The following is a 25043-nucleotide window of genomic DNA, read 5'->3' on the forward strand; positions in this document are numbered from 1 at the left end:
TGCTAACAACATTATTATGGTGCATTTATGATACAGTATTTTGGAATTGAGGGTTATGTGGCAGAAAGTTAAAATATATCTACCCTAAAGGAATAATTTGACATTTGGGAAAATGGTTTCTTCTTTTAGATGAGAATATCGATACTACTCTCATGTCTGTATGCTAAGCTACAGCCAGTAGACAGTTAGCTTAGCTTAGCAAAATGGGGGAAAGAGCTAGCCCGGCTCTGTCTCAAGCTAACAATTTTGATAGAACAAGCAAGAGTTTATTAGTGTTTATTAGTAAGCTAAATTTTAGAGGCAGTAAGTGGATTGTGTTACTTTTGGACTGAGTCAGGCTAGTTGCTTCCCCCTGCTTCCAGTCATTATGCTAAGCTAAGCTAACTGGCGTCTTGACTGAAGCTTCATATTTACTGTAAAAATGTGAAAATGCTACCAATTTTCTCATCTAACTCTCATAAAGAAAGTGATTGCATTTCCCAAAATGTTTAACTATTCATTTAAAGGTGCAGTGTGCAGGCATCTAGCGGTGAGGTTGCAGATTCCAACCAATTGAATAGCCCTCCCCCTCCTCTTTCAGAGAACCTACAGTGGCTGCAAAACTCATGAAAAACGCGAAAGGTCCTCTCTAGAGCCAGTGTTTGGTTTGTCCGTTCTGGGCTACTGTAGAAACATGGCGGTTCCGTGGAAGACGATCTGCTCCCTATGTAGATAAAGGACTCATTCTAAGATAACAAAACAACGATTCTTATTTTCAGTGATTATACACTAATTAAAACATACTTATGAATATTATATTCTATTTCTGCCAAGTCTGTTCCGCTAGATGCCACTAAATTCTGCATACTGGTCCTTTAAAGCTGTGCGAAAATTGTGATGTACCTCACATTGCTCCTATTTGGCAAAAGTCTCATTTGAATTTCTTATTGCTGTAAATATAACAAACTGTAGGCTGCTCAATGCTATCATACTATATACTTAGATACTATATTGCCACTGCATAGAAATCTCTCAGCAGTCTTGCAGCAGAATATTTTTTTTATCTTATTATTTAAAACACCAAGCCAGGAAGGTCTTTGATGATCAACATACTTTTGATATCTAGAAATGACCTGATTCTACAGAAGATATGATGCGACTGTAGAGAACAAACATAGAATTTCTTATCAATTTAAACCTTTTGGAGGACTATGAACATTTGCTACAGATGCAAAAAAGTATGGTGAAATGGGATGTTATTAACTAGAATAATATTTAGTTCTGGGTGTTTTATCTTGTAATGATTTTTAAAAAAAACTGTACCACACCCTGCGCTATCTTCAGTTCTTCCACAATTAATGGGGAAAACTGCAGCTGCCCAGTTTCCTGCAGTAGACAGTGTTATAATATTCTCAGAAGTGTTCTCACATACATCACCCATATCCTGCCTCCTTTCTAAATCTGGAATGTATACATGAATATTAAATAAAGTAAACAACTGTATTCATGAACAGGATACAGTGTGAAACATTAATTCTAGTCCACAGATACAAGAACATTAAGTGCATGCACACATACATATACTGTAACTCCATACACATAACTTGACAGGACATATCCTGAAAGCTATATAAGTATATTAAGTATATAAGATATAAGATAAGAGAAGAGAGATAAAGTCTGATGATGGATTATCAGGCTGTTTAGAGACAAATTCTTTTTTCATATGAGAGGCGTTCACTGGAGGCGGACATGCATTGTAGCTGTTTCTGCAGGGTGGAGTGTCTGCGAGTCTCAGGGGGTTTCATATCACATGCTTCTACTCTCTGATGGTCAAGATGAATTCCAGTCGGATTCATGGTGTAATAGTTGGTAACTGTCCAGAGATGGATCTGGCTCAGCAGTTAGGGCATCCCCATGTGATTATATGATTTTTATACGAGCCAAATGGGAATATGTGTGTCATATATTTCATAATGAAGTGCAGCCTGTGCATCTGGACAGAATATGTGCGCTTTGAGGAGAAACAGAGGTTTATGCACAGCTATTTGTTTATGTCGGCGGTGTATGGTATCTACAGTACCAGTCAAAAGTTTGGACAGACTTTCTCAGGGAATGGGAGGGTGTGTCTGAACTTTTGACTGGTGCTGTATGTGTGTACCTAAAACATTTATGTCAAGTTAATTTTATTTATATAGGGCCAAATCACAACAAAAGTTATCTCATGACACTTTCCATATAGAACAGGTCAAGATCACACTCTTTAATTTACAGAGACCCAACATTCTCCCATGAGCAAACACTTGGCAACAGCTGCAAGGAAAAACTCCCTTTTAACGGGAAGACACCTCAAACAGAACTGGTCTCTAGGTGGGCGGCCATCTGCCTTGACCGTTTGGGTTGAGAGAGAAAGAAGGAAAGAGGGAGAAAGAGAGACGAGAGAGACAGAGAGATGCACAGCAACAACAATAATAACAATAATTAAAGCTGCAAGCAGCGTTGGTCGGGACCTCGCACTCTGGTCCGTCGGGATCAGATCATTTTGCTTTTTAAAAATGAGGGATATTTCTTAAAAGTGTGGTGTGCTTTTATTTTGAAAGTTTGATTGACAGGATGAGAATTTTCTGCAGGGTGAGACATGTCTGTCTTGCTCACACCTGTGTCATCAAAATTATGCAAGTTTTGGGCCCATTCACTTGAATTTCAATTAGTAAATTGGAAACTCTTGATGAGTTTGTGTGTAAAACAAATTATTTTCCTAATTTTCATCAAGTCTATTTTTAGAAAAGGAAAGACTTTTAACCCACATGACCTGGTCAAAGTTTGATTTGAATAGAGAGTGTGAGCGAACCCACACCTTTTTGAACATTTACTGCTTCCACATAGTTTTAGATACAAACTTCATTTGAACTTTACACCTATTAAAGTTTGAAGCCGATACCATTAACGCCCTCGGAGGAGATAGCGTTTGTTCGGGGGCCAAAATTGGGGCGAAGTCTTATTTTGAAAGGCTAATTGCAGACTTCCTGTTGAATTAGGTCAGGGGTGTCAGCGTATGATTTGTGGGTCTTGATGAGACGAATAATTGAGTTTTGGTTTGATCTCTCTACGACATTCCTATGGGCCGTGGCGGCCGTTTTAGTTACATAGGTGGGGCTAGAGAGCACATTTTGGCACTTTAGGGGTTAATTTTTACATTTTATCAAATTTTTCACCAGACCTGATGTGTGTGCCAAATTTGGTGAGTTTTTGAGCATGTTTAGGGGGTCAAATTTAGGTGTGATGTCCCATAATAACAAAGAAAGAAAGAAACACATGAAAAACAATAGGGTCCTTGCCCTTAGGTGAGGACTACTGTTTTACAGTAGTCCTCTGCCATTTGGGCTCACCTCACCTCACCTCAAGCAGGACCACAGAAACAGGCGGTCTGCAACCATGATCCATGGAAGCCTGCAATCCACAACCAGGTGGTCCGTGACTACGATCCATAGAAACCTGTGACACGAGAAAGCACAAAAACTCTGGGGAAGAAGCCAAGTTAGTAACATTCATTAACGGGACATGAATGCGTACAGATGGAATTTATGTTTGAGTGACATCTGTGATTGATGATGGTTGCTGCTGTAATCCACCATATTCCTTTATTGATTTATTTTTGAATCATTTTGGGCATTGTATACCTTTATTGGACAATGACAGTAGAGAAATGACCGGAAATAAGTGGAGGGAGACTTGGAGAATGACGTGGGAAATTTATGCAGGACATAATCAGGGAGGAGGCGGTCAAGAATGCTTTGTGAAAAATCTTGAGCTGTTGGGATTTTCCAAATGAATCATTTTTATCCACTGGGAAAGTAGATACAATTATTTAACCAAAGGAAACAGGATTTTTATTCAGAAGGTAGCAACTCAAAAATTTACTGTTTTCTAGGAACTAAACTTGACGTTTTTTAAATATAAGAATTCAAAACTAATAATGTTATAATTGTTGCGATATTTCCAAATTTTAAAAAAAAGTCAGTGCTACAAAGCAGACCAGGTGATTTGGTCATTTATCATTTTGTTGTCATTTCAATGTTTATTAGCACACTGTTCTGGTGGGCTGCTCTTGTGTCAGTGTGCTGGAAAGCAGAAGCTTGTCAAAGCCATTCATTCCAAATCAGTGCTGTCAGCTGGTGTCAGAGGTCAGCCTGAAAGGTCAGAGGTCAGGTGTGATTGGTTGGCATGAACAAGGCTGCTGGATTTGGATGGGAGTGAAAGTTGCACTTATAGGCTGTCACCTTTCAGCATGTACACAGAATAATAATACAGCACACAGAATGCAGTTTATGATACATTTGAACTACTTTATTACTTTACATTCAGCATGAGTTCATCCTGTGCTGTTTGTGCCAAGTGGTGAACGAGAAACATCGTCATTGTTTTGCTTCAGCCAAGGACAAGTATACACTTTGGCTCACGCAGTTCATTTAAAACTAATTTTTGTTCATTGATGTGCTGTACATCAACAGCAATAAAAGTCTGCTTTGGTCGATTTTATTGTCTCATAGTTAAAAAGTTCAGTGAGCATTAGCTACGCCTCAGCATTTGGTTTTAATGTGTGTCCGATAGAATATAAACCATGAGCAGCTGAAGAGGGCAGATAAATCTCTGACTTTATGGCTGTTTTGAGTCAGTGTTAGAAAATGTGTTTGTCCTGTTTGTACAATTTGAGTTTGAACGATGTGATGAAACAGAAAACGCACACACACACAAATGTGCAAGCATGTAATAAACAAGATTGTGTTTTGGCTTTTATACGATTTATTTGACTATAAAGACACAAGGAGAGTAGGACTGGCGCCATTTAACTTTTAACAGACTATCAACATAATACATCAACACAGGAATGGAAAACTTTCTACACTGCTAATACAATTTAATAATGTACCTCTATGTCTATACTGTCTATACAGACATATTACTGATGTCTGAAATATGATGTATTGTTGCTTTTGTGTGCCTTTTGAATGCATGCTATTTTATGTGCACGTGAGAATTATAGCATCACAATGGCCTTGATGAGTTCCAAGGACAGATGTTTAAAGTTGCTGGCTGGCACTGGCTGATGGAAAAATAGATACTGAGGAAGATCAAGGAGGAGAAAAAAGAACAAAACAAGATGCTGGAGGACAGAAGATACGCTGATGTGTTGATAAAGACAGAAAGAAGGCTGTGAGGAATGACAACAGACAAAGAGGAGTTCACGAAGACCAAACATCTGTCTGACTCCCGTATCTCCTTAATCTCTTTCTCTCTTTCACATTTTTAGATAAAAAACAGTATGTTTAATCACGGAACTAATGCATATGTTGCCAAAATCATGCAAACTGAAATAATTAGTTGAATATGGACACACTGAGCACAAGATTCACCTCCTGGATGTCCTCCATTGACAGTCTTTTGGGAAACTGAAGTCGGAGACTCACTCATAATCACACAAACATTTTTCAGAATGTATAGTCCCTTTGTGGTATGAAAACTGTCAATGTGTATTTCAGGGTGCATTTCTGCCTGCGGCGGAGGTGGTGTGTGGGTCTGGTCACTACTTACACTCATTAAGCTAAACCCCCTGTAGCTGGACTAATCATTTCTCATTACCACCATGTCTGTCTATTCTCCTCTAATCAGTGAGGACGTTAGAGCCATGTCCGAACTCAACTGCTTCCCCTTCATGACTTTTTCATTCCTGTATCATTATCTTTTATCCTCTAATGGCCCTAACCAGTACAAAGTCTGAGCATGATTGTACTCAGCTCTAGCTCTGAGGGTTCCCCCAATATAATTGCTTCTTTTCTGTCATTCTCCTTCTCTTTCTTCACATTCCTTGGCTCTTTTCATTTTCCCTTGCCATTTTTTTCTCGAAGCTCGCCTACTGTTCCAGTCCCCTCTTGTGCTCCTCCTCAGTTTTTAGTTTCTCTTTTTTTCTCTCAACTTCTCTCCCTGCTGGTTTTGCCTCTTTCACATGCAGCTATCATCCCTTTTTTCTCCCCTCTCCTCTCCCCCATATCTACTTCTTCCTTCTTCTCTCCCTCCTCCTCCTCCTCCTCCTCCTCTTCTTCTCAATCCTCCTCTCTCTCTTCCTGCTACTGAACACTTTGAACTCAGGTAGCTGTGCAGCATTCCACAACATGACCCCCGGGAGCAAGGTCGGCTAGAAAAAAAAAAATGAAAAGAAAAAAACTTTCGAAAAGTATTTCAGCTGTTTCTATAGCGACCCTGAGAGCCCAGGGGTTCCACTGTGGGGTCAAAGTTACCGGGAGGTGCTTCAATAAGTCTTGCCGGACTTCAAAGCTCTTCCTGTGTTCTCTGCTTTATTGGAGTTGATGTTGAAAGGGTCAAACGTAGACAGCTCCATATTCCTGCTGCTCCTCTCTCTCTCTCTCTTTACACACAATCACACACACACACACACACACACACACGCAGGCGCAGTGGGTTGCTGGCCAGGTGAAAACTGAATTTGTCCCACTTAATTGCTAGAAGTTAAGTTAAAGCACATGGGCTCTTCTCACCAGTTCTCTATTCCTACCTCTCAACTCAAAGGTCCGCTAACTACCTTTTTAGGAACTTTTAACTGCATTTCATGGTCCCCATCTCATTCAAAAAGCTAGTAAGTGAACCTTTGAGTTAGATTATCTTGTCACACAGAGATCTCCTAAAAAAAGTAAAGCTTCACTGACCAAATTGTTGTCAGTATTTATATTTTTCATGAATCTCCTCAATAAATAAAAGAGGTTTTATCTTGAAGAAAAAGCACTGTTTGTTTATTGCTTAGTAAGACATATTCTTTTATTGTGCAGTTCAGACAGTAAACGGCTTTAGAGATTTCAGGCAGGCTGCAATTGAAAGATCAGATTTCCTCATGTATTGAGTAACAGTAGATTTTAGGTTCACTGGATTGGAAATGCTCTGATAGTTTTGAACCGGCAGTCTTCCTATCTCTGATAATAGGTGGCCTCTTCTCTCTGTTGGCAGTCAAGCGTTGCATACTGTGTGTGAGTGTGAGTGTGTTTGGTTTTCATGTAGAGTTTCTATGAAACATGGATTATGTCTTTGTTCCTGTCTGTCAGATCAAAGGCATGTGGTATTTTGTGACCAGCTCTCTTGTTGTGGCAAGTTCTCCGTGTGTGTGTGTGTGCATGTAGCTTGTATGTTAGCGCAAGGGGGGGGGGGATTCCACTGTTTGTAAACCTCAGTCTGAAGTTTGTTATTGCAGATTTATGGAGAGTGCCATGTTTATTTACATTGTTATATTTGCATTATACCAGGCTGAAGATGTTTATCTGGTGCCTCTTGTTGATTCAGGGTTATGAAAGCTAGTTTTCTTGATGGTTGCACATACCAAACATTCTGCAGCAGAGGGGGAAAAAAATGAAGAAAGGCTTTTGTCATTGGGTTTCAGGCTGCATAGGGACAGAACTTGGAGGGAAATTCGCTGAACCATAGGACTTATTTTGTTATTTCTGCAATGTGATTCAACACTTCAGATTGTTTTTCAAATCTGCTGAAGTTTAGGTTCGCTGAAGTTTTAAAACTTACAGCAGCAAAGGATATCGCAATTTGAGTACTAAACCAAACCGGAAAAAAAACTGATGCATCTCGCTGCAATTTGGTTATTTGGTTTATATTCATAATGCTCTGTGTGGTATTATCTTTGCTTATATCTGCACTTTTCAGCTCAGTGCTGCAGCTGTGCAGGTTCCAAATGCAATATCAGTAGCTTCTCACTGGAGGGAGCCATAGCCATATTTTCACTTTGCAACCCAGCATCATCCATGCATGACACAACTGCAATAGAGGATAAAATGAATGACTTTAAGACAACATTTGAAAAACATGTTTTACTTTTTAAGTTAACCTGCCTGTTGCCTGTGATTGAATTAAGTTATTGGTGACATAAATAAACAGTGTCTGCAGTTTTCTTCTTAGGTGTATTACAGTATTGCACAACTTTTCAACAAAATAAAATGATTAGATATAACAATCATGATCCTGATCTCTTTGAACAATAATTCTTAATAAGTTAATAATTGAATAACAAGTTTACTGTCAAAAACTTAGTCTAAGTGATACTGTAGAGGCACAAACAGTAAAAATATAACATTTTTTTTGTACATTACTGTTCTGACTTGTATACACTCCTGTTCAGCAACTCTTGCTGCAGTGATATTAGGAATTTAAAAAGGCTGACTTAGATAGAATCATGAGGTTTTGTGCTTTCAGTGTGTATTTTGTAGAAAGATTAGTGAGCATTCATCTGAGTGAAGTTTCGATGATTCCAGAAATTGAGTTCAGTTGTTCAATTCTTTGAACAGTTGAAGAATGACTTCACTTGGTTCTGCCTTTGTTAAACAACATGTTTTTCCTCTTTACGGTACAAATCAGCTGCATAGAATAAGGCTAATAAGTCACTGGCTTTCAATGATTAATACATTTTATCATTTCCTGCCAGATCATTACTCTGGTTTATGTGACAGACAGAGAGGACTCAAAACCATCCACATGTTTCACCTGCAGACAGAAAACAGTCGACTCCAAAAGGCTCCTCCGGTGGAAGATTCTTTACCATCATCTTCCCTTTATGACTGTGTACTTGAGATCAAGATCTCATTTTGACCATTTGATCTATAAGCCACAGAAAGAGTTTTTCCTTCATTTGTGTCATTTCTTGCTATTTTGCTTTAGCTCTTTCCTCAGCTGCTTTGTTCCATTTTGTCTGTATACATATTACTGCTCTTGGTGGTTGATTCCTGACCCCTGCGGTTCATCTGATGGAGGAGCAGCAGGAACAGAGCGGAGACGATGAGAGCTACGCCCGCCATGAGGAAACCCGTCCCGTAATCACTCATCTTGTCAATGAAGAATCCTAAAAGGAAGGAAAAGCACATGTGTGAGTGACTTGCAGCTTTGCCACAGCCACATTTGTAATATTTTAGTCTAATGACAACATTTAGAGAAGAACTTCATTGCTGACTGGAATGTGCCCATGATAGCCACAGCAATATCGCAATTATGTTAGAATGTTGGCTTCATTTAATGACAGATAGATATGAACGAGGCAAAAGACTGAGGCGGAGATAAGGACGAGAGGATTGCACGAAGATTAATTTTATCCTGAGGCGGTAATGCAAGTGCCTTCCTCCCGTGACGGAAACATAATTAGAACGCTTTGAAGCATACTCAACATCCATCATCTCTCTGGTCTTCAAAGTAGCAGAAGTGCTCAAAGTACCAAACAGTACAGTAAATAAGTTAGAAATAGCCTGTGTGTCAGAGGGACCGTGTTGAGTTATAAATAGGACACCACCGGCTATATTTGTATCTGCTTCTCTTTCATTAGCACTTCACTTTGTTTGAGGTCAGTTTCAGCCTTTAGCATGATCTCAAATTTAACATTTGCATGCAGTGGTATTGCTTGAATCCAAATTAAGAGGTTTTTAGGAGGAGGCGAAGGGAGATATTAAAAGGAAACAGAAGAATCGAGCTTCAAAAGACTGAGGAGGGAAATGAAAAAGTATTTGTTTATGTTTCTCAGGCTTTTCCTCATACATCAGATCACTCACAATGGAGTCAACTTAATTTATAATATAAAAAATACATACTTTGCCAATGGGATAGTTTTTCGACACATACAGTACATTCTGAAGAGAAGGAGAACAGCAGTCACACTTCAATAACTCAAATTGCTCTCATGCCCTGTTTTTTTGCTACACTAACAGCCTTCTTGGAAATCCATAAAAACCATCAAATGAACAACCCGAAGTACAATTAGGTGAATGTGTTTTTTTTCCCCACTCTGTTGGAGAGTTTTCCCCAGCTGATTTACTGCCGGCTGTGCTCACAGGCAGGACACTTTCTGGCAGGGGTTACTGTGCCTGAGTGCCAAAGTCAAGCTGGGGTGTTTTTCAGGCTATATTTACGGCTATTGTTTAGAGTTGTGTGTGAAAATGGGTCATAACCTCAGTAATCAAGTTCAAATGCTCGCTGGTTTGTAGGACAGCGCCGTGGGTGGTGGGGCTGCAGTGCGTATTGGTTTGTGCAGGAGAGGACAGGAAAACATTTTATTCTGCTGGCTGTGAGTGCCAGGAACTGACATTTTAAACTCATAGCTGCTTAAGTATGTTTTACAGTATAATGAATTGATGAAGTTACTTGCACAACAGATTGCCAAAGTAGCTGACAAATTTGACACGCTTTCCAGCTCTTGTGAACACTTTGTTTAAATACATTCTGGAGGGGAGGGGAATTCAAAAAATTGACAAGTTGGATTTTTATACTGAAAGAGGTAAGATGTGGATTATGCAAAACACCATATTAGGAATTCTATATTTTGTATGTTTGCTGGAATTTTTATGTATCTTCACATAAATAAAAGTGCTATAATCAATATTCTTATATTAAATAATCAAATTACCATGTATAATGTGAAATTGGTCCCTTGTATAGTGACAAACTCACAGAAGATTATCACCCGACTTTGCAGATTCCTTAAGCTCTATGTAGGGTTTTAGTGTCTTTAAGCACATTGTTTTGGTTTTCTGGCCACAGCTTTACTGTTTTAGTTAAGTATTTCAAAGCGACAAAGAGACCAAAACAGAGTGAAAAGAAAATATGACTTACATTTATCAGACACAAACACAGCTTTTTACAGCTTGTTTCTGCTGCCCAACAGTTATTGTAGGTTTAAACAAGTCCTATTTGGCAATTACAAGATGTTTTGGCTTTTTTTTTAATATAACTGTTACGCCATTATGTTACCACAGTTTTTCTCATGTTTTGTAAGACACATTATATAAATTTAGAAAAATGTCTCAAGTAACAGAATGGAGGGTCAGTGGGGAAGAAACTCAATTTAACAGGAAAAAAAAAATCTATGGAAAGCGATAGTCCATGAAATTAACACAACCATAAAGCATCGAAATCCATGATTAACTGAAAGGTGATGCTGCATGTCAGGGAGGTATGAAAATGTCATTGTGGTTGAATAAGCTCACCGGACTGTTATAATGCAGAACGGTGTATAAGCACATCTATTGTGTGAGAGTTAATGTGTTGGAAGAATAGAAACAGGAGAATGACACACATTGTAACCTTGAGTGAATGATTTGGGGTTTTTCCTAAAGCTCTGTTAATAAAATGTTAATATCCAGTAAATTTTCTTGCTTGCAGCCAGTTGGCATGGTGGGAAGGATCAGAGGGAATTTTACAGCAACAATTCAAAGCTGAAATCCATTTCTTTTTGATATGCACAGTAGGTACACTGTGTACTTGCAGTTGATTATCAAAGCATCTTTCTCACTCACCAGCAATGGGCGGTCCAAGCAGGCCTCCACTGCTGCGTATGAGCATGAAAAACCCAAGTGCGCTTCCGAGCCTGTGGACACCCACAACCTCAACCAGCACAGTGATATGGATGGCGACCGTGGCACCGTACACCAAGCCGTAAGCTGCACTGAAAGCAGCCAGCTCCAAGAACGTGGAGGCCAGTGGGCAAAGGAGTAATACAATACCCAACAGAATCACTGTAGCTGTCAGCTGCTGCACCTGGTGGGAGTAGAGATGAAGGAAACAGATTGTTTCACCTACAGCAGCCTCCACACCCAGACACACCTTTCATGTAAATAGGCATTACATCGCTTGTTTAAAGTAATGTAGCAAGTTTGACATTTTGAGAAATACGCTTGTTTGTTTTCTTGCCGAGAGTTTAATGAGACAATCGATACCACTCTCATGTCTGTATGCTAAATGCAGACATTTATAGCCAGCAGCCAATTAGCTTAGCTTAGCATAAAAATTGGAAGCAGGGAGAAACACCTAGCCTGGCTCATTCATATAAAAAAAAATCCTGGTGTTGTCACCATGAGGTTGCCAAGCGACAAGAGGAAACTCCACAGAGTCATTGTGCCCGGCCAAGAAAAGAAAAATCCAGCACATGACCTAATGTAAAACTATAAATTGTAATTTCAAAATCTTTTGTACAATTTAACAAACAAGAAAATAATGTGTTAATAAAGCAGCTGGTTGGCTTTTTTCTTCTTACCTCTGGACAGAGCTAGGTTAGCTGTCTCCTCCTGCCTCCAGTCTTTATGCTAAGCTAAGCTAGCCGGCTGCTGACGGTAGCTTAATATTTACAATAGCTACTAATGTAAAAGTGGTATCAATCTTCTCATTTAACCTTTGGCAAGAAATTGAAAAATGCTGAAAACTTCTTAATCACATATACTGTACTACACGGTGCAGACACTGAAACTCTGTCATACAGGGCATTTGGCTTCAGATATGTTATTTTCAAAAAAACATTGCCCTAGTTAACTATTCAACTGAACATACCATCTCCACCAGTCTCAAGTTTGCCACCCAGCCAAAGAACACCCTCCCAAACAGGTCCAGCACTGCAGAGATGGACATGAGTGCAGCTGCCTGGTACTCCTCAATCCCCTTACTGCGAGCATATGGCACCAGGAATAGAGCTGGGGCAAAGAAACCGAGCGCAGCAAACACCCCAAACATTGAGTAGACCATGAATCGTGCATTGGTGATGAGGGTGTAATCTACATAATGACGGATTTTGGTTCTGAGTTTAGCCCTCTTAGCTCTGCTGTTTGAGTCTTGTACCGCCATAGTCAAATTAGGTATCACTTCAGGGGCCTGATCAATTTCACCACCTTCACAACATGCACTTATTGTCTTGTGATCAGCCCCTTCAGATTTTCTTAGCTCCTCTGACCCAAGATAGCTTGGTTTGTCCTGACCCAAGTCCTCTTTTGCGAGCAATTCCAGGGACAAGCCTTCATCCTCTGCTTTGACCTCACTTAAATGGTCTCTGGTGGCTTTTAGGGGTCTCAGCAGCATTCCGCACACACACAGGTTAAGCTGCAGACCCCCCAGGATCATCATAGCACCCCTCCAGGAGTAGCAGTCAATCAACAGTTGGAACAGGGGCGTGAGGATAAAGGTAAAGATGCACTCTCCTGCACTGGCCAAGGCGTTTGCCACCGGACGCCTCCTCTCAAAATACAAGCCAACCATGGTCACTGTGGGGGTCCACGTCAGTGCATAGCCAACACCTGCAGCGAAGGAGACCAGTGAATGATATATTTGTGTGTGTGTGTTTTTGTGTTTGTGTTTTATTTGTGTGTTTGCATCAAACTGCTCACCATTTAGGAATCCCACTGTTAAGTAGAGTTCAATCAGGTTACGAGCAAAAGCCCCAATCACCACTCCTAAGCTGCAAAGCAGTCCACCCGTTATCACTACAGAGCGATGGCTGTAGCGCGCACTCAGAGCAGATGCTACCGGAGCTGCAGAGGGACATACAGGACATGCACATATAATCCTAAGTACACATACAGTAATTCTATTCAGGGAAACAAAATTGCAGTATAGTGACCATCTATGTACTTTGCAGCAGGGAAGAGGTTCCATTTATTAGTGAAATGCGAAAATACTGAAAAATAAAACAGTTTGATTAATGTTCTCAGTAAATAAAGACATTAAGTTAAACCACATGAGACTTCAGGGGTTTAAGAGTTTTTAAATTAATCCCAGTGCCTCTTAGTGTCTAGAGTATTTGCAGTACATAATAATTTAATTTACACATGGGCTTAGAATGCTGGAGATCAAAAAACAATCTTATTGTACTTCTCCTAATAGCTTTGTGTAAGATTAAGTTGTTACAATTCATTCAACAGAGGAAATTTCATCTGTCATCTAGCATTTAGCAGTTTTTAAGATGTGAGAGAGAGAGCCACCTGGTGGCCATAACCGCAAGAAGACTGGAAGGTTTGACATGAAGGTCAAAATGGGTGAGGGGATTTTGAAAGATATGAATATGAAGTGTAGGAACATTGTACTAATTGATGGCTATCAAATATGTACTGATGTCTTCCTACCAGTTTATATTTCCTGTTTTTGAAATCACTTGGTATATTAACAAAGAGGTTTAAAAGACTTACATCCTTGTAAAAGAAAAAAAAAGTGATAATCACCCACAACATGAATGATAGCCACAGCAATAGAGGTGATCCAGGATGTCCCTGTTGCTGTGGTTTCAAAGTATTGGTGTATCTCAACATAGAATACACCAAAGGCCTTGATGACCCCAAAGGTTAAACCAAAGACCATGAAGCAGGAGAGCAGGATGAACCAGGCGTAGCAACCTTCAGGAGCTGCTGCCGGTGTCACGGCTACCCTCGCCCTCTGAGCCTTCACTGGAGAGTCCATGTTGATCTGCACTGGTTTTTGCAGTACTCAGATGTCTAGGGAGGGACACAAGGAAGTTATTTTTTTAACAAAACCAACAAAGAACATGAATTTCTAATGACTGGCCAAATGTATGTGGACAAACTTGTCCACATTCTTGTCTGTGCTTTTGGTCCTGCTTATTGTGGTTTAGGATCGGACCCTTAGTTTGAGTTAAAGAAGATCTTAATACTACACCATATAATATTTTATTTACAGTGTGCCTCCTGTATTTGTTGGAAAGTCCCTTTACTGTTTCAACATGACAGTACCCCTGTGCATAAAGCAAGGTCCATATAGAAATGGTTTTCCCAGTTTAGTATGGAAGAACTGGCCTGCACAGAGCCCTGACCTCAACCCCATCCAACACCCTCAGGATGAACTGGAGTGCAAACTGTGAGACAGGCCTTATTGCCTGACCTGGTGAATCTGGTGGAAAACCTTCCCTGAAGAGTGGAGCCTGTTATAAAAATATTAGCCTAGGAATGAGATATTCAACAATTACATAAGGTATGTTTACATGTCAATATTCTTTTGACCATTTAGAGTAAGAATCATCACCTTTATCATCTCATATCATTATCTATTACAACTCCTGTCTTGTTTTTTCTCCTAACACTATAAGAGCTTATCTTAAGTCAACCATAACATGAATTTCCAGGTTCACAATTCATCCATAACTGGAATTACTGTGACAAACCATACATAATCATTACACTGCTAGTAGTAGAACCACGGCTTGTTTTTGTTTCGTGAACAGAAATATGCTGCTGGTGATGTAACTTCATTCATAAGAATAATGACAAAGCATTCATCATTCATTGAGCTTTTATATTACTCTCCCTGACTCCTGAAGCAGGCTACTCATGTTTACATCTACCATAAAACATCTATCTTCTAAGATTTTTTGAGTATCCAGATATTCAAATGTTTTAGGTATTGGCCTACATGACATTTTTCACCATTGGATTTGATTTATTTGGATTTAACAAGCACTCTATTTAAGCAGAATAGATCATTTATGACAGAAAGCCAATCTTGGATGATATGACAGTGTTTACGCCAATCTAGAGAAGGAAATAAAAACTAAAAATTTGCCATGGCAATCTATTTGTCATCTTTGTACAACAGTCAGCACAAGCAGATTAGATTTACCATGCATGATGGGATTTAGCTCAATTCCTTTTTCAGTTGATGAAAAATACATAATACACATTATAATAATGGAGCTCCATAGCCTGCATAAGAACCCATTTACAAAGGATTACCCACCTCATGTGTGATTGGACTGAAAGAGGTCTCGACCCAAATCTGGACAATGACCTCAAAAGCTCTGAATACAAGTCGAGGTGAGCCACAACAAAATTTTAATATGATTCACAAATTTTACACACATGATATTATATTTAAAATCATTTCTACTATACCTCTCGTGGTCAAACTGAAGCCATCATGCTCTTCCTGGTGAGCTTTCCAAGTTGGTTTTATAGCCTGATAGCAATGGCTTTGGCACTCTTTCATGTCACATGCAGCGGTGGTGGTGATGGTGGTGGTAGTGGTGGTGGTGGTGGTGTTACTTACGCAGCAAAAGGTACAACATGTTAGACAGGCACTCTTCAGAGAAAGCACATTCCAGGTTAAAGGGTACAAGGGTCAAACATAGACAATAAGTGACAGGGAAAGCATGAGCTAGACAAAGTGTCAGAACGTAAAGAGATGAGACACATGGTTAAAAAGCATGTTGAGTTAAAGGTTTATGGTGATGTGCCTCATGTCTAATCCCAGGGTGAATTTACATGTGACACGTGCACATGAGCAGTTAACCAGGAGAGACCTTTGTAACGCGTATACTCTGAATTCCTCAGCATGCTGTAACTAAAGACACATGCAGGGCAAAGTTTCATCAAGTGTTTTGTAAGCGTGTGTGTACAGGTGATTCAGAGTCAAGAGCAGGAGATAAAAAGCAGCTTTGAATGGAAATTTAATCTTATCTTTGACATCATCAGTTTCCTTCCTCTGTATATTTAGAAACTGATAATGACAGTGAAGAAATGAATATCTACCAAGGATAATACCAATTAAAGGGTAAACAAATAATGAAAGATGGCAAGATGAACAACAACAGTATTAGGCATTTGATTAAAAAAAAAAAAATCAATAATTTAAAGCCCTAAAAATTATTTTCAAAGTAAGTATTTCTTTTTAACATAATAAATAAAAATGAATATTATGACTAAATAGACAATAATCAAAGTATGGGGGAGAAAAAATCATTCTCAGTTTATATTTATTAAAAGTCTAAGACTCAAAAACTCACAATTTGATTCTAATGCTGCTAAATTCATTGGTGCATGGAAATACTGTCATGGTTACGCAGGGTCTGTCCCTCATTCCTATTGTCTTCTACAGTTTTCCCCTCCCTTGTGTTTCTTGTTTGTCCCCTGTTGGTCTCTGTTTCTGTTGGTGTGTGTCTCAGTCTGGGGTGTGGCGATCCAACTCAACTACACACCTGCTGCTCATTCACTAATCAGGAGCCTGCAGTATTTAAACCCCGGTCCTGAGCTCCACTCTTTGCCAGATAGTTCGGTGTACTATGTAGCATAGATGCATCGGCCAACTTTCCCAGTCAAGAGGTTATTCTCTTGTGTAGTGCTACCCTGGCTAATCCTCTTTTTACCCATGCCTTGTTTGTCTCCTGTGTCTGCCAAAGACTCTGTTCACTGCCTACAGTATTCCACAACCTGCCCTGGCTTAGCAACTCTTGCCACCGCTTGCCCCGTTTCGCACATCAGATTCTGCTACATCTACAACTTTACAATAAACTACCTTTTTCTGAACTTTTACAATGTCTCCGTGTCTGAGCTCTACTCTTGGGTCCAGAAATACTGACATTTAAATATAACAAATACATGTCAAATGCTGTGTATCATGCCCACTTGGAACCAGTGACAGGAACAAGGACAAAAATACAAACCCAGGAATCTTTCATGTGAAATCAAATATATGAAATTCAAGACAATGTTGTGTTTAGGTATGAAACCATCATTCTGAAAAAGAGAATTTCTGGTTATTGTCTCCCTTAGTTTCAAAACCTGTTAAACTTTTCTCTTTTGCACAAGTCATTTGTAGTTTACAATTAAAATGGTGGCTGATTTAATACACGAAATTCTTAGTAATTTTTGGAACAATTGGGTTCTCGATTTCAGACAGAGGTAGACGAAAACCTGGCTTCTCATTTTTAGCGTAATGTTTGATGGCTGAAATGTCGATTTTATCAGCTGTACTGTAGATAGCTACCAAATTAAGCTAACTTTAGCTTCATGAGTTGGTTGAAAATGTATGTAAGATGAAAATGTAACAATTTGTCTTGTTTGAAATGACAACCCTGTCACCCTTAAAGGTACTTTATGGCTCCAGTTAGCGGCACATGCAAACATTTGCAGTTTACTTTAGAGCAGATTAACAGTATTTAATTCTTTCCTTACACTTTTGCTAACGGCTAAAAAAAGGTTTTAAGAAAAGACAGAACCATCCAAATTCCTTACAGTAGCTCTCTTACAACAACCCCATGAATGCCACTTATGCTATTCTCAGTTCACACAATGAGTCTCTTCTGTATTCCAGAAATGTAGGGTTTTCCAAATAATTCCTTATGCAGCAGTGCAGCATTGTGGCATATGTGGATCTAAAAATGGGAATTGCTGCTATTATTACATCTTCAATGTCCTACCATAAACTGCTGCCATATTTTTATAAAAATAAAAAGTAAAGTCAGATGATATTAATTGGCGCATAATAAACACCCACATGGGGAGATCAAGCTGAAGGCTCAGACAACCGAGACAATGTTCTGCATGGGACAAGTCAACACAGTGGGGAGCTCAGAGAGTCCTTTCATAAGTGATAAGTGTCCCCATGCTGACATCTCTCCTGCTGCCTCACTGACAGCTAACATGAATCCTCTGATGATCAATGTGTCAGAATGTGTCACAAACCAAAGCAAAACCAACAAGGTGTTCAGATTTTACACTTCCTCTTAGGAAAATTTGTTTACAATGGATGAAGCTTAGACATGATGCTGTCCAATGGTCATAAAAAAAAATCCTTCAAAAACTACACAAACTTTTTTAATCAAGAGACAATTGTCAAGATTGCATGTAAGAAATTGTGAAATTCTTGTTTTGGGATATTGAGCATCAAAAATGTGGCTTTAAAATATTTTCAATCACAAAAGGTTTAAAAACAATATTGACACAACAATTGTGAAAGATTGTGAATATGTAAATATCTCTCTCTTTAATCTGAAGGATGGATAGATCCTTATAATTCCCAGTTTACAAAATAATAATTAAATAAGGACAAGCTGTTAATCAGGAATGGCTGTGAAATGTCATGCTTGTCTGCTTTATCACTGGGTCACATTGACTTTCTCATTAACAAACAGAAAAAGATGATTGTTATCTGAAACATGACAAGACTTCTTACAGTTGGATGGCTTTATATCCCACAAACAGCTCGGACAAATGCCTCATAAATTACCTTTAACTGCATCTCAGTGGTTCTGCCTGCCAATAAACTTTTGCAAATTATTAATTCAGCTTGTGATCTCCCTCTTTTATGAGTTTTACAGTTCACTAAAGAGGCACCTTATCAAAGTTTGTAATGTGCCAGATTGTCACTGGGGACGAGCAGCTTTACAAATGTGTACTTTGTTTGGTCCAAGTTTCTGCAGACTCCTGAGTCAGCAGACAGTCACAAAGAATATTTATAGTGTTGCCTTAATAGGACAACACATTATCATTTATGGTATATTGATCCCATTAGATCGTTTGGTACCGTCAGCACAACACTAAACCACTTAAATGACAGTCGGGATGACTCATTGGCCTGCTTTTACAGTCATCCAACATCGTGCTTTATTTGGTGCATTTGCATTTCTATATCTTCTACTTGCAAATGTTATTGTAGGATCACTCACATTTTTTGTTTGATTTCAAACTTTAGTTTGGCTCTGTCTTCTGGTGAAGGTCACTGTGTTGCAGCTCTGCTCCGGTATTAGAACTTAGACAGAAAGGCAGACAGACAGAGGGGCGTGAAATAAAAGAATCAGTCTTCTTTCTCTGCATCTGCCAACACCCAGATAATAATTTAGATGGGGATCAATCTCCAGGATAGTTTCTGTTACGTACTATCCTAATAATAATATAATAATAATATACATAATATATATAAGGAGACTTGTATCTAAAGTGCAGCGCCCGCCCTTTTTCAGAACGTCTTTTGTAATTTTACTTTCATGGAAAAAGCTTGCTTTTGGTGCAGAACATTGAATTATACATCCCCAACGGGTGTTCTAAAAACAATTAAAGATTTATAGGCCTGAGTGATAAATTATAAATCTATGGTGGGGATGACTGCAGTGGCAAAGATGGAGAGGAACACCTTCTGAATAATGAATATGTGCTGGTGAGGCCTGACACAGTGGGCACAGAGGGAAGTGTCATTAGCTGGGTTTCCAGAGGAGGGTAGACTTCTCTGATGTCTTTTTGTTTGTCTTATTCGCTGACAGCTCCTCAGATTTCACTGTATCTGGCATCATGTCTGAGTTATTGCTGAAGCAGGGACTTGTTTGTCTGCACATGCTGCCCCTAAATATCACCAAACAAGTCCTGAGGAAATAATAATGTTACACTATCCGTCTTTTACACACAGCTATCCATACTGTACTAGCCCCGCAGCATGTGAAAAAGCAACATACTTCTAGTCTCATCCATGAACATTAAATTTTCATCAGAGTTCACTCAAATAGGCAGCGTAGCTTTCATTTAATGTATTTTTAGAGTATTTTTTCAAAGATTTATACAATTAAATCTGAATAACTTTTGAGAATTTCAGCATACTGATTTTGGCAAAAACTGCTAACTAAACCTTTGTTGTTGTTTATTTCAGATTTTTTGAATTTCAAAAACTTCAATGAGTTGTTGATGCAATAACGGTGAAATGTAGTTTTTACTTGTTGTCTTTGAAGGAAAATGAATTGGTTGACACCTAGCTTCCTTTCTGTGTTTGGAGGGAAAGAAGGAACCAGTCTTTTAGTTGCTTCTGTGTTATCTGCTTGTTTTTTAAGGGTGCCAATGTCAGTCGGTCAGCTCACCACTTTGGTCCAGACTGAAATCTCAACAGTTATTGGATGGATTAGTGTTGAAGTTTGTACAGACATTCATGGGATAACTTTGACAATCCCCTGACTTTTCTAAGTCTCTAAGTTTTCACACATCCAGTGAAATATTTGAACACCTAATTGATTGATTGGCACAAAGTGTAGACATTCATGGTTTCAAGATAATGAATCCTAGTGATGTAGGTGACCTCTTGACTTTTGCTCTTGCGTCACCATGAGGTTGACACTTGTGGTTTTCAATGAGATGTCTTGATAGCAATTCAATGGATTGTCATGAAATTTAGTACAGACATTCATGCATGAAACACAATGATGCCACTTGATGTGTCTAATCTTAACTTAAGCTAAATTTGGAATTCATTTTTTACACAAAAACAGGGCTGTGGATTTTGCCCCCCATCCCTAAATTGTTTTGGGAATGGGTCTTTTTGGAGCCAGTAAGGAATGATTACCAAATACTGTTTCAATGTACATATGGACATGCTAGTATTATTTTAAGATAGACTTGAAAAAATGTGAACCTATCCTTTAACCTTTAGCTGTACTTTGAGTTATTGCTAATTAGTAAATGTTAATGTGCTAACATGCTAAACTATAGTATGTGACATGCTTAAGTTATACCTGCTAAATCTTAGCTCATTAGTTAGTGTTACCATTGTTAGCATTTTAGCAGGTTGACGTTGACGTTTAGCTCAAAGCAACACACTCTCTAAGTTCAGCCTCACAGTGCTGCTAGCATGGCTATAGAGTCTTGTTTATCAGTTGCTGATTATGCTGCAAGTGCGTCACTCTTCTTCAAAATGGGGGATACAGCCCTAATGTCTACTGAAAGTAAATTAAATTGCGACATGGCTTCATTCCCAACATATAACTGCCCAGTTGAAGAAATACTGGCCACTTGACATGAGCAAGTGGGGTGTTGCGATTTGTATTTGCAGCAGGACAGATTTGTGGATGTACTGAGAACAAAGCAGCAGCAGACAGAGCTGGAACTTCTCTGAATACTGATGCACCCAGATGTGTCCAGCTGCCACTCACACATGCACTAGAATAATTGCCATAAAAGCTAACAAGCCAGTCGAGTGTATATGTGATGCAATCAGACACTTGATTGTGTTGTGAGCAAAGGTCATTGCAAAAGAACAATGAGGTGGTAATCATACAAGGAGGAGAGAGTCCGCTGGCATCGACTGGTCGGCTCACACTCTGCACTCCGCTCCTTCCCTCTGATGTGTGGTGGAGCCAAAAGTCAAATCACTGTTTATCACAACCCATGTCCATGATAAAAATCAAGTCTTATTTCAGATCCTGCTGGAAGCTTGCCACACACGCACACATACATGCAAACCTCATCAAGAATGTGAGAATCAGTGATTTTGGTGCTTTTGTTCTTCTCATCAGGTTAAGTAGATGCAAATGTATTTACAATGACCAAGTCCTTGTAGCTAGCCAGAAACAGCGAGAAATGTGTTTCTGAAGCCTAAATATGTATTCATTTATGCATCCTGACAGAGCTTGATTGGTCTCTGATGATTTAATTAGGTTAAAGCTGTGAGGTTGTAAATTCTGTACCCTTGGTTTCTGGGTTGAGGAAAGTTTTTAAGATGTTTTTGAGAGCTAATTCTTAGGCCAGTCAGGTTATGTAAAACTGGCCCTCGGCACCTTCACTCTGTCTTCTCCAAAAACGGCTTAGTCAATGATCATTTAGGATTCAACCCTGCTTAAAACTCAAATCATGTACACACACTCACTCACACACACTGCTGCTCCTGTGCTGCAGCACACACATTCCACATCAGCACACCCCTGTAGCTTGCAGATTTCCTTTCATCCATCTCCACACACATTTCTCAGCCCCCAAGAATTTTTGGCGGTTGGTTTTGTTTTCAGCTGAGTGTGAATTATTCTGGTGAATGAAGAGGAGAGTGGAACAGAGGGGAGTGGATCAGGGTTCCTGCGGAAGGCGGCTGACAGCCCTGTCAGAAATTCTGCAGATAAACACAAACTCAGCCAAGCCAGGGGGGAAATAGATTTGACCTTTTGATGTGGATAACCATTAATCCATGGATCAGGTTGTACGGTTCCCAAGAGATGCAGGAACAGGTGCGTTGCTGACCCCTCTTCCTCTTTTCCCTAAGCTACTTTTGTAAGAATGATACGAAGAAAACATGTCAGTGTCTCTTGTAATAAACATTCTCTTTCTTGTGTTTAATCTGCTCATCCACTGGAATTAAATGTTCAGTCCAAGTGTGGAGGAAGTACTTGGGGATAACATGGGTCCTGTGTAGAGGGGTCCCAAGGTCAGGTCCATGTTGGAGAGCTGCAGCGTGTCATTTCTAATACTAACTCACTTATAAAAATAGTAATTTAATATTTATTCACATATTTTACAGTATTTCTCTGCAATTTAATCACTATTTTTAGTGAGTATTTTTATCTCTCTGATTCACCTCTTAAATGGTTTCCGAGCTGCTGGTTGATTTAGTGATTTTTTGCTTTTAAACAAGATAAACTGAAGCACATCAGGCTCTCCTTGCATGACCTTTTCCTACCAGCCTTGCGCCCAGGTTCCCGCCCTCCACCTCAGCTTCAGTGTTTCAGCCTTTGCTTGCCTCTGTGGCACACTCCCAGAAAGCACAGGTGTGTGTGGGCCTACCCAGATGGTGGAGCAATTAATGCTGAGTGGAGGCAGCCAACTAGCTGATTGCACATGGGTCATCCACCGGCCATGGAAAACCTTTTCTAACGCTAGCTAGAACTTTAATCAGTAGCATCTTACAAACATGGGGGCCGGTAAACAAATGTTCCCTGGTGTAGGTGAGAAACCACAGTGTATCTGAGAATAATCATTGTATGAACAAAATAATTGCCAAATAATTAGTCTTATGTGTGCATTTAAGTATTTAAAAGAACAGAGACAGAGTTAGACAATTTTGCAAAGAAACCTTCCACTTTCTTGCTGAGAGTTAGATGAGAAAGTTGATAACACTCTGTACGGTAGATATGAAGCTAGAGTCAGGTGGTAATTAGCTTAGCTTAGCACAAAGACTGGAAGCAGATGGAAAGCTGCTCTCAGCTGCCCTTAGAAAAGCAACTCCCTGTAAAACCACAAGCAGTAATTTCTCTTTGTGTACACTGGTCATTAGTATACACTAAATATGAAGCTAGAGCCAGTAAATGGTTAGCTTAGCTTAGCATAAAGACTGGAAACAGGATTATACAGAGATAAAAAAAAAATCTAAATCTCACTAATTAACATATCTTTAAAAAAACTGGCACAAAAAACAAAGTGCAGAAACAACAGTTTGAAGGAGTTATATGCTGAACTATTTCTTGGCTGGTTGGAGTGACCTTCTGGAGTCTGTGGTAGTTTCCTGGCATCCTCATTATGAAGGCAAAACTACTAAACTGTTGAACTATTCATTTACTATTTTTGTCTAACCACTAGAGATCTCTTTCTCTCAATCATCTACAGAATTTACAGTTGCTGATATTGCTGGATGTCTGATGGTCTTGTTACACATAGACAGACACAATATTGGTTCCAGTTCAATGGCTGCCAAAACTGAGAGACACTCCAGTTTGGTCTTTCAGTCTCCATTACACCACAGTAAAGAAGAGCAGCACTAATAAAACTATCCCAGCCTCTCTCGCCTAAGACCACACAGTCTTGGACATTTCCCTGTGCAGAGAAAAAACAGTTCAAACTGCATTTATGTTAATGGTTTATCTTACCTGTTCATGTCGAGCTCCAGTCTCCAGGTGAAAGGTGCATTGAGTCAGGAGGTTGTTTCCAGGAAGTGCAAAGGTGTTTACAGGTGGATACAAGCGGGAGGAGGAGCTGGGCCTTAATGAGTGAGATCAGCTGTTTCTTGGAGTGTTCTTTGAAAATAAATATGTCACAGGGGAATAGCTCCCCTGAGTTTGTTAGCATCCCCTCTTCCTGAACAGTTAAACAAAGAACCATGGAAAGATTATCTGGAGTAAATTGATGATGAAGCTTTTAATTTTATCAACAGCAGGGTGTGCTGCATTTGATGGGTTTTACCTCAAGTATGCCATGTGGTCTGTATTGTAGTGATGTATTCGACTGTTAAGGGTTTTTCAATCAGGGATGGAAAAACATGAGAGACAGGGAAAAGGACAGACAGGAAGGAACGACAATAAGAGAGGGAGGAAAATCTACAAGATACAGAAACCATAACTGTTGTCATTGACGATGTTTAGAAAAGGTATTTACATGGCAAATTTAGACTTTTAAGGTGTTTGGGCGTTTTCAGATTTTTTGTGTATTAACTAAAGTACATTTAATCAAATAACATGTGAAACTATAATTTCATCTTTTTTGTTGCTTGAACCATCAGATAAATTGGAAAACATACATGCTCATTCATTTATTCTTTACAAGTACTAATTGTAATTGATGTCTGCTTTTAAAGCAGATAACAAAAGCATTTTAACATATAAAGTCCTGATTACTGAATACTGAATATAATTTGTCTTCAGATGATAAAGCCTTGTAGTTTTTCTCTTATGGTCAAAGATGAAAAAAAAATCAGCCCATTGTTCAATTGTGAGGTTCAGAGCATTTCTGGATTTC

General features: G+C 39.2%; 1 protein-coding gene across 4 annotated transcripts; it reads right to left on the reverse strand.

Moving 5' to 3' along the window:
• Window positions 1–3743: 3743 nt before the first annotated feature.
• On the reverse strand, window positions 3744–24254 carry si:dkey-246g23.4 (uncharacterized protein LOC559426 homolog). 4 transcript variants are annotated; one of them, XM_042411295.1, is made up of 7 exons: window positions 24179–24240; window positions 15690–15876; window positions 14010–14279; window positions 13179–13322; window positions 12352–13088; window positions 11325–11565; window positions 3744–8887 (listed from the first exon to the last, which is right to left on the reverse strand). In XM_042411295.1, the coding sequence occupies exons 3-7, from the start codon at window positions 14242–14244 to the stop codon at window positions 8715–8717; spliced, it is 1530 nt and encodes a 509-aa protein (XP_042267229.1). In that variant the 5' UTR covers window positions 14245–14279; window positions 15690–15876; window positions 24179–24240; the 3' UTR covers window positions 3744–8714. The 4 variants fall into 4 exon arrangements, with proteins under 4 accessions (XP_042267229.1, XP_042267227.1, XP_042267226.1 ...); XM_042411293.1 differs by having other exon boundaries at window positions 12352–13322; window positions 15690–15838; window positions 24179–24254; XM_042411292.1 differs by having other exon boundaries at window positions 12352–13322.
• Window positions 24255–25043: the final 789 nt, after the last annotated feature.

The sequence above is a fragment of the Thunnus maccoyii genome, chromosome 5 (genome assembly GCF_910596095.1).
Source record: "Thunnus maccoyii chromosome 5, fThuMac1.1, whole genome shotgun sequence".
Classification (NCBI taxonomy): Eukaryota; Metazoa; Chordata; class Actinopteri; order Scombriformes; family Scombridae; genus Thunnus; species Thunnus maccoyii.

What these genes read in the sequence shown, in the direction of transcription:
- si:dkey-246g23.4 (XM_042411293.1), bottom strand. Translation starts at nt 14,244, where the DNA reads ATGGACTCTCCAGTGAAGGCTCAGAGGGCGAGGGTAGCCGTGACACCG. An exon ending in GGCTATCATTCATGTTGTGG is followed by an intron (nt 13,323 to 14,009) that starts GTGATTATCACT and finishes GTCCCTCTGCAG; the next exon opens with CTCCGGTAGCATCTGCTCTG. An exon ending in GCTTGGACCGCCCATTGCTG is followed by an intron (nt 8,888 to 11,324) that starts GTGAGTGAGAAA and finishes CCTTCCTTTTAG; the next exon opens with GATTCTTCATTGACAAGATG.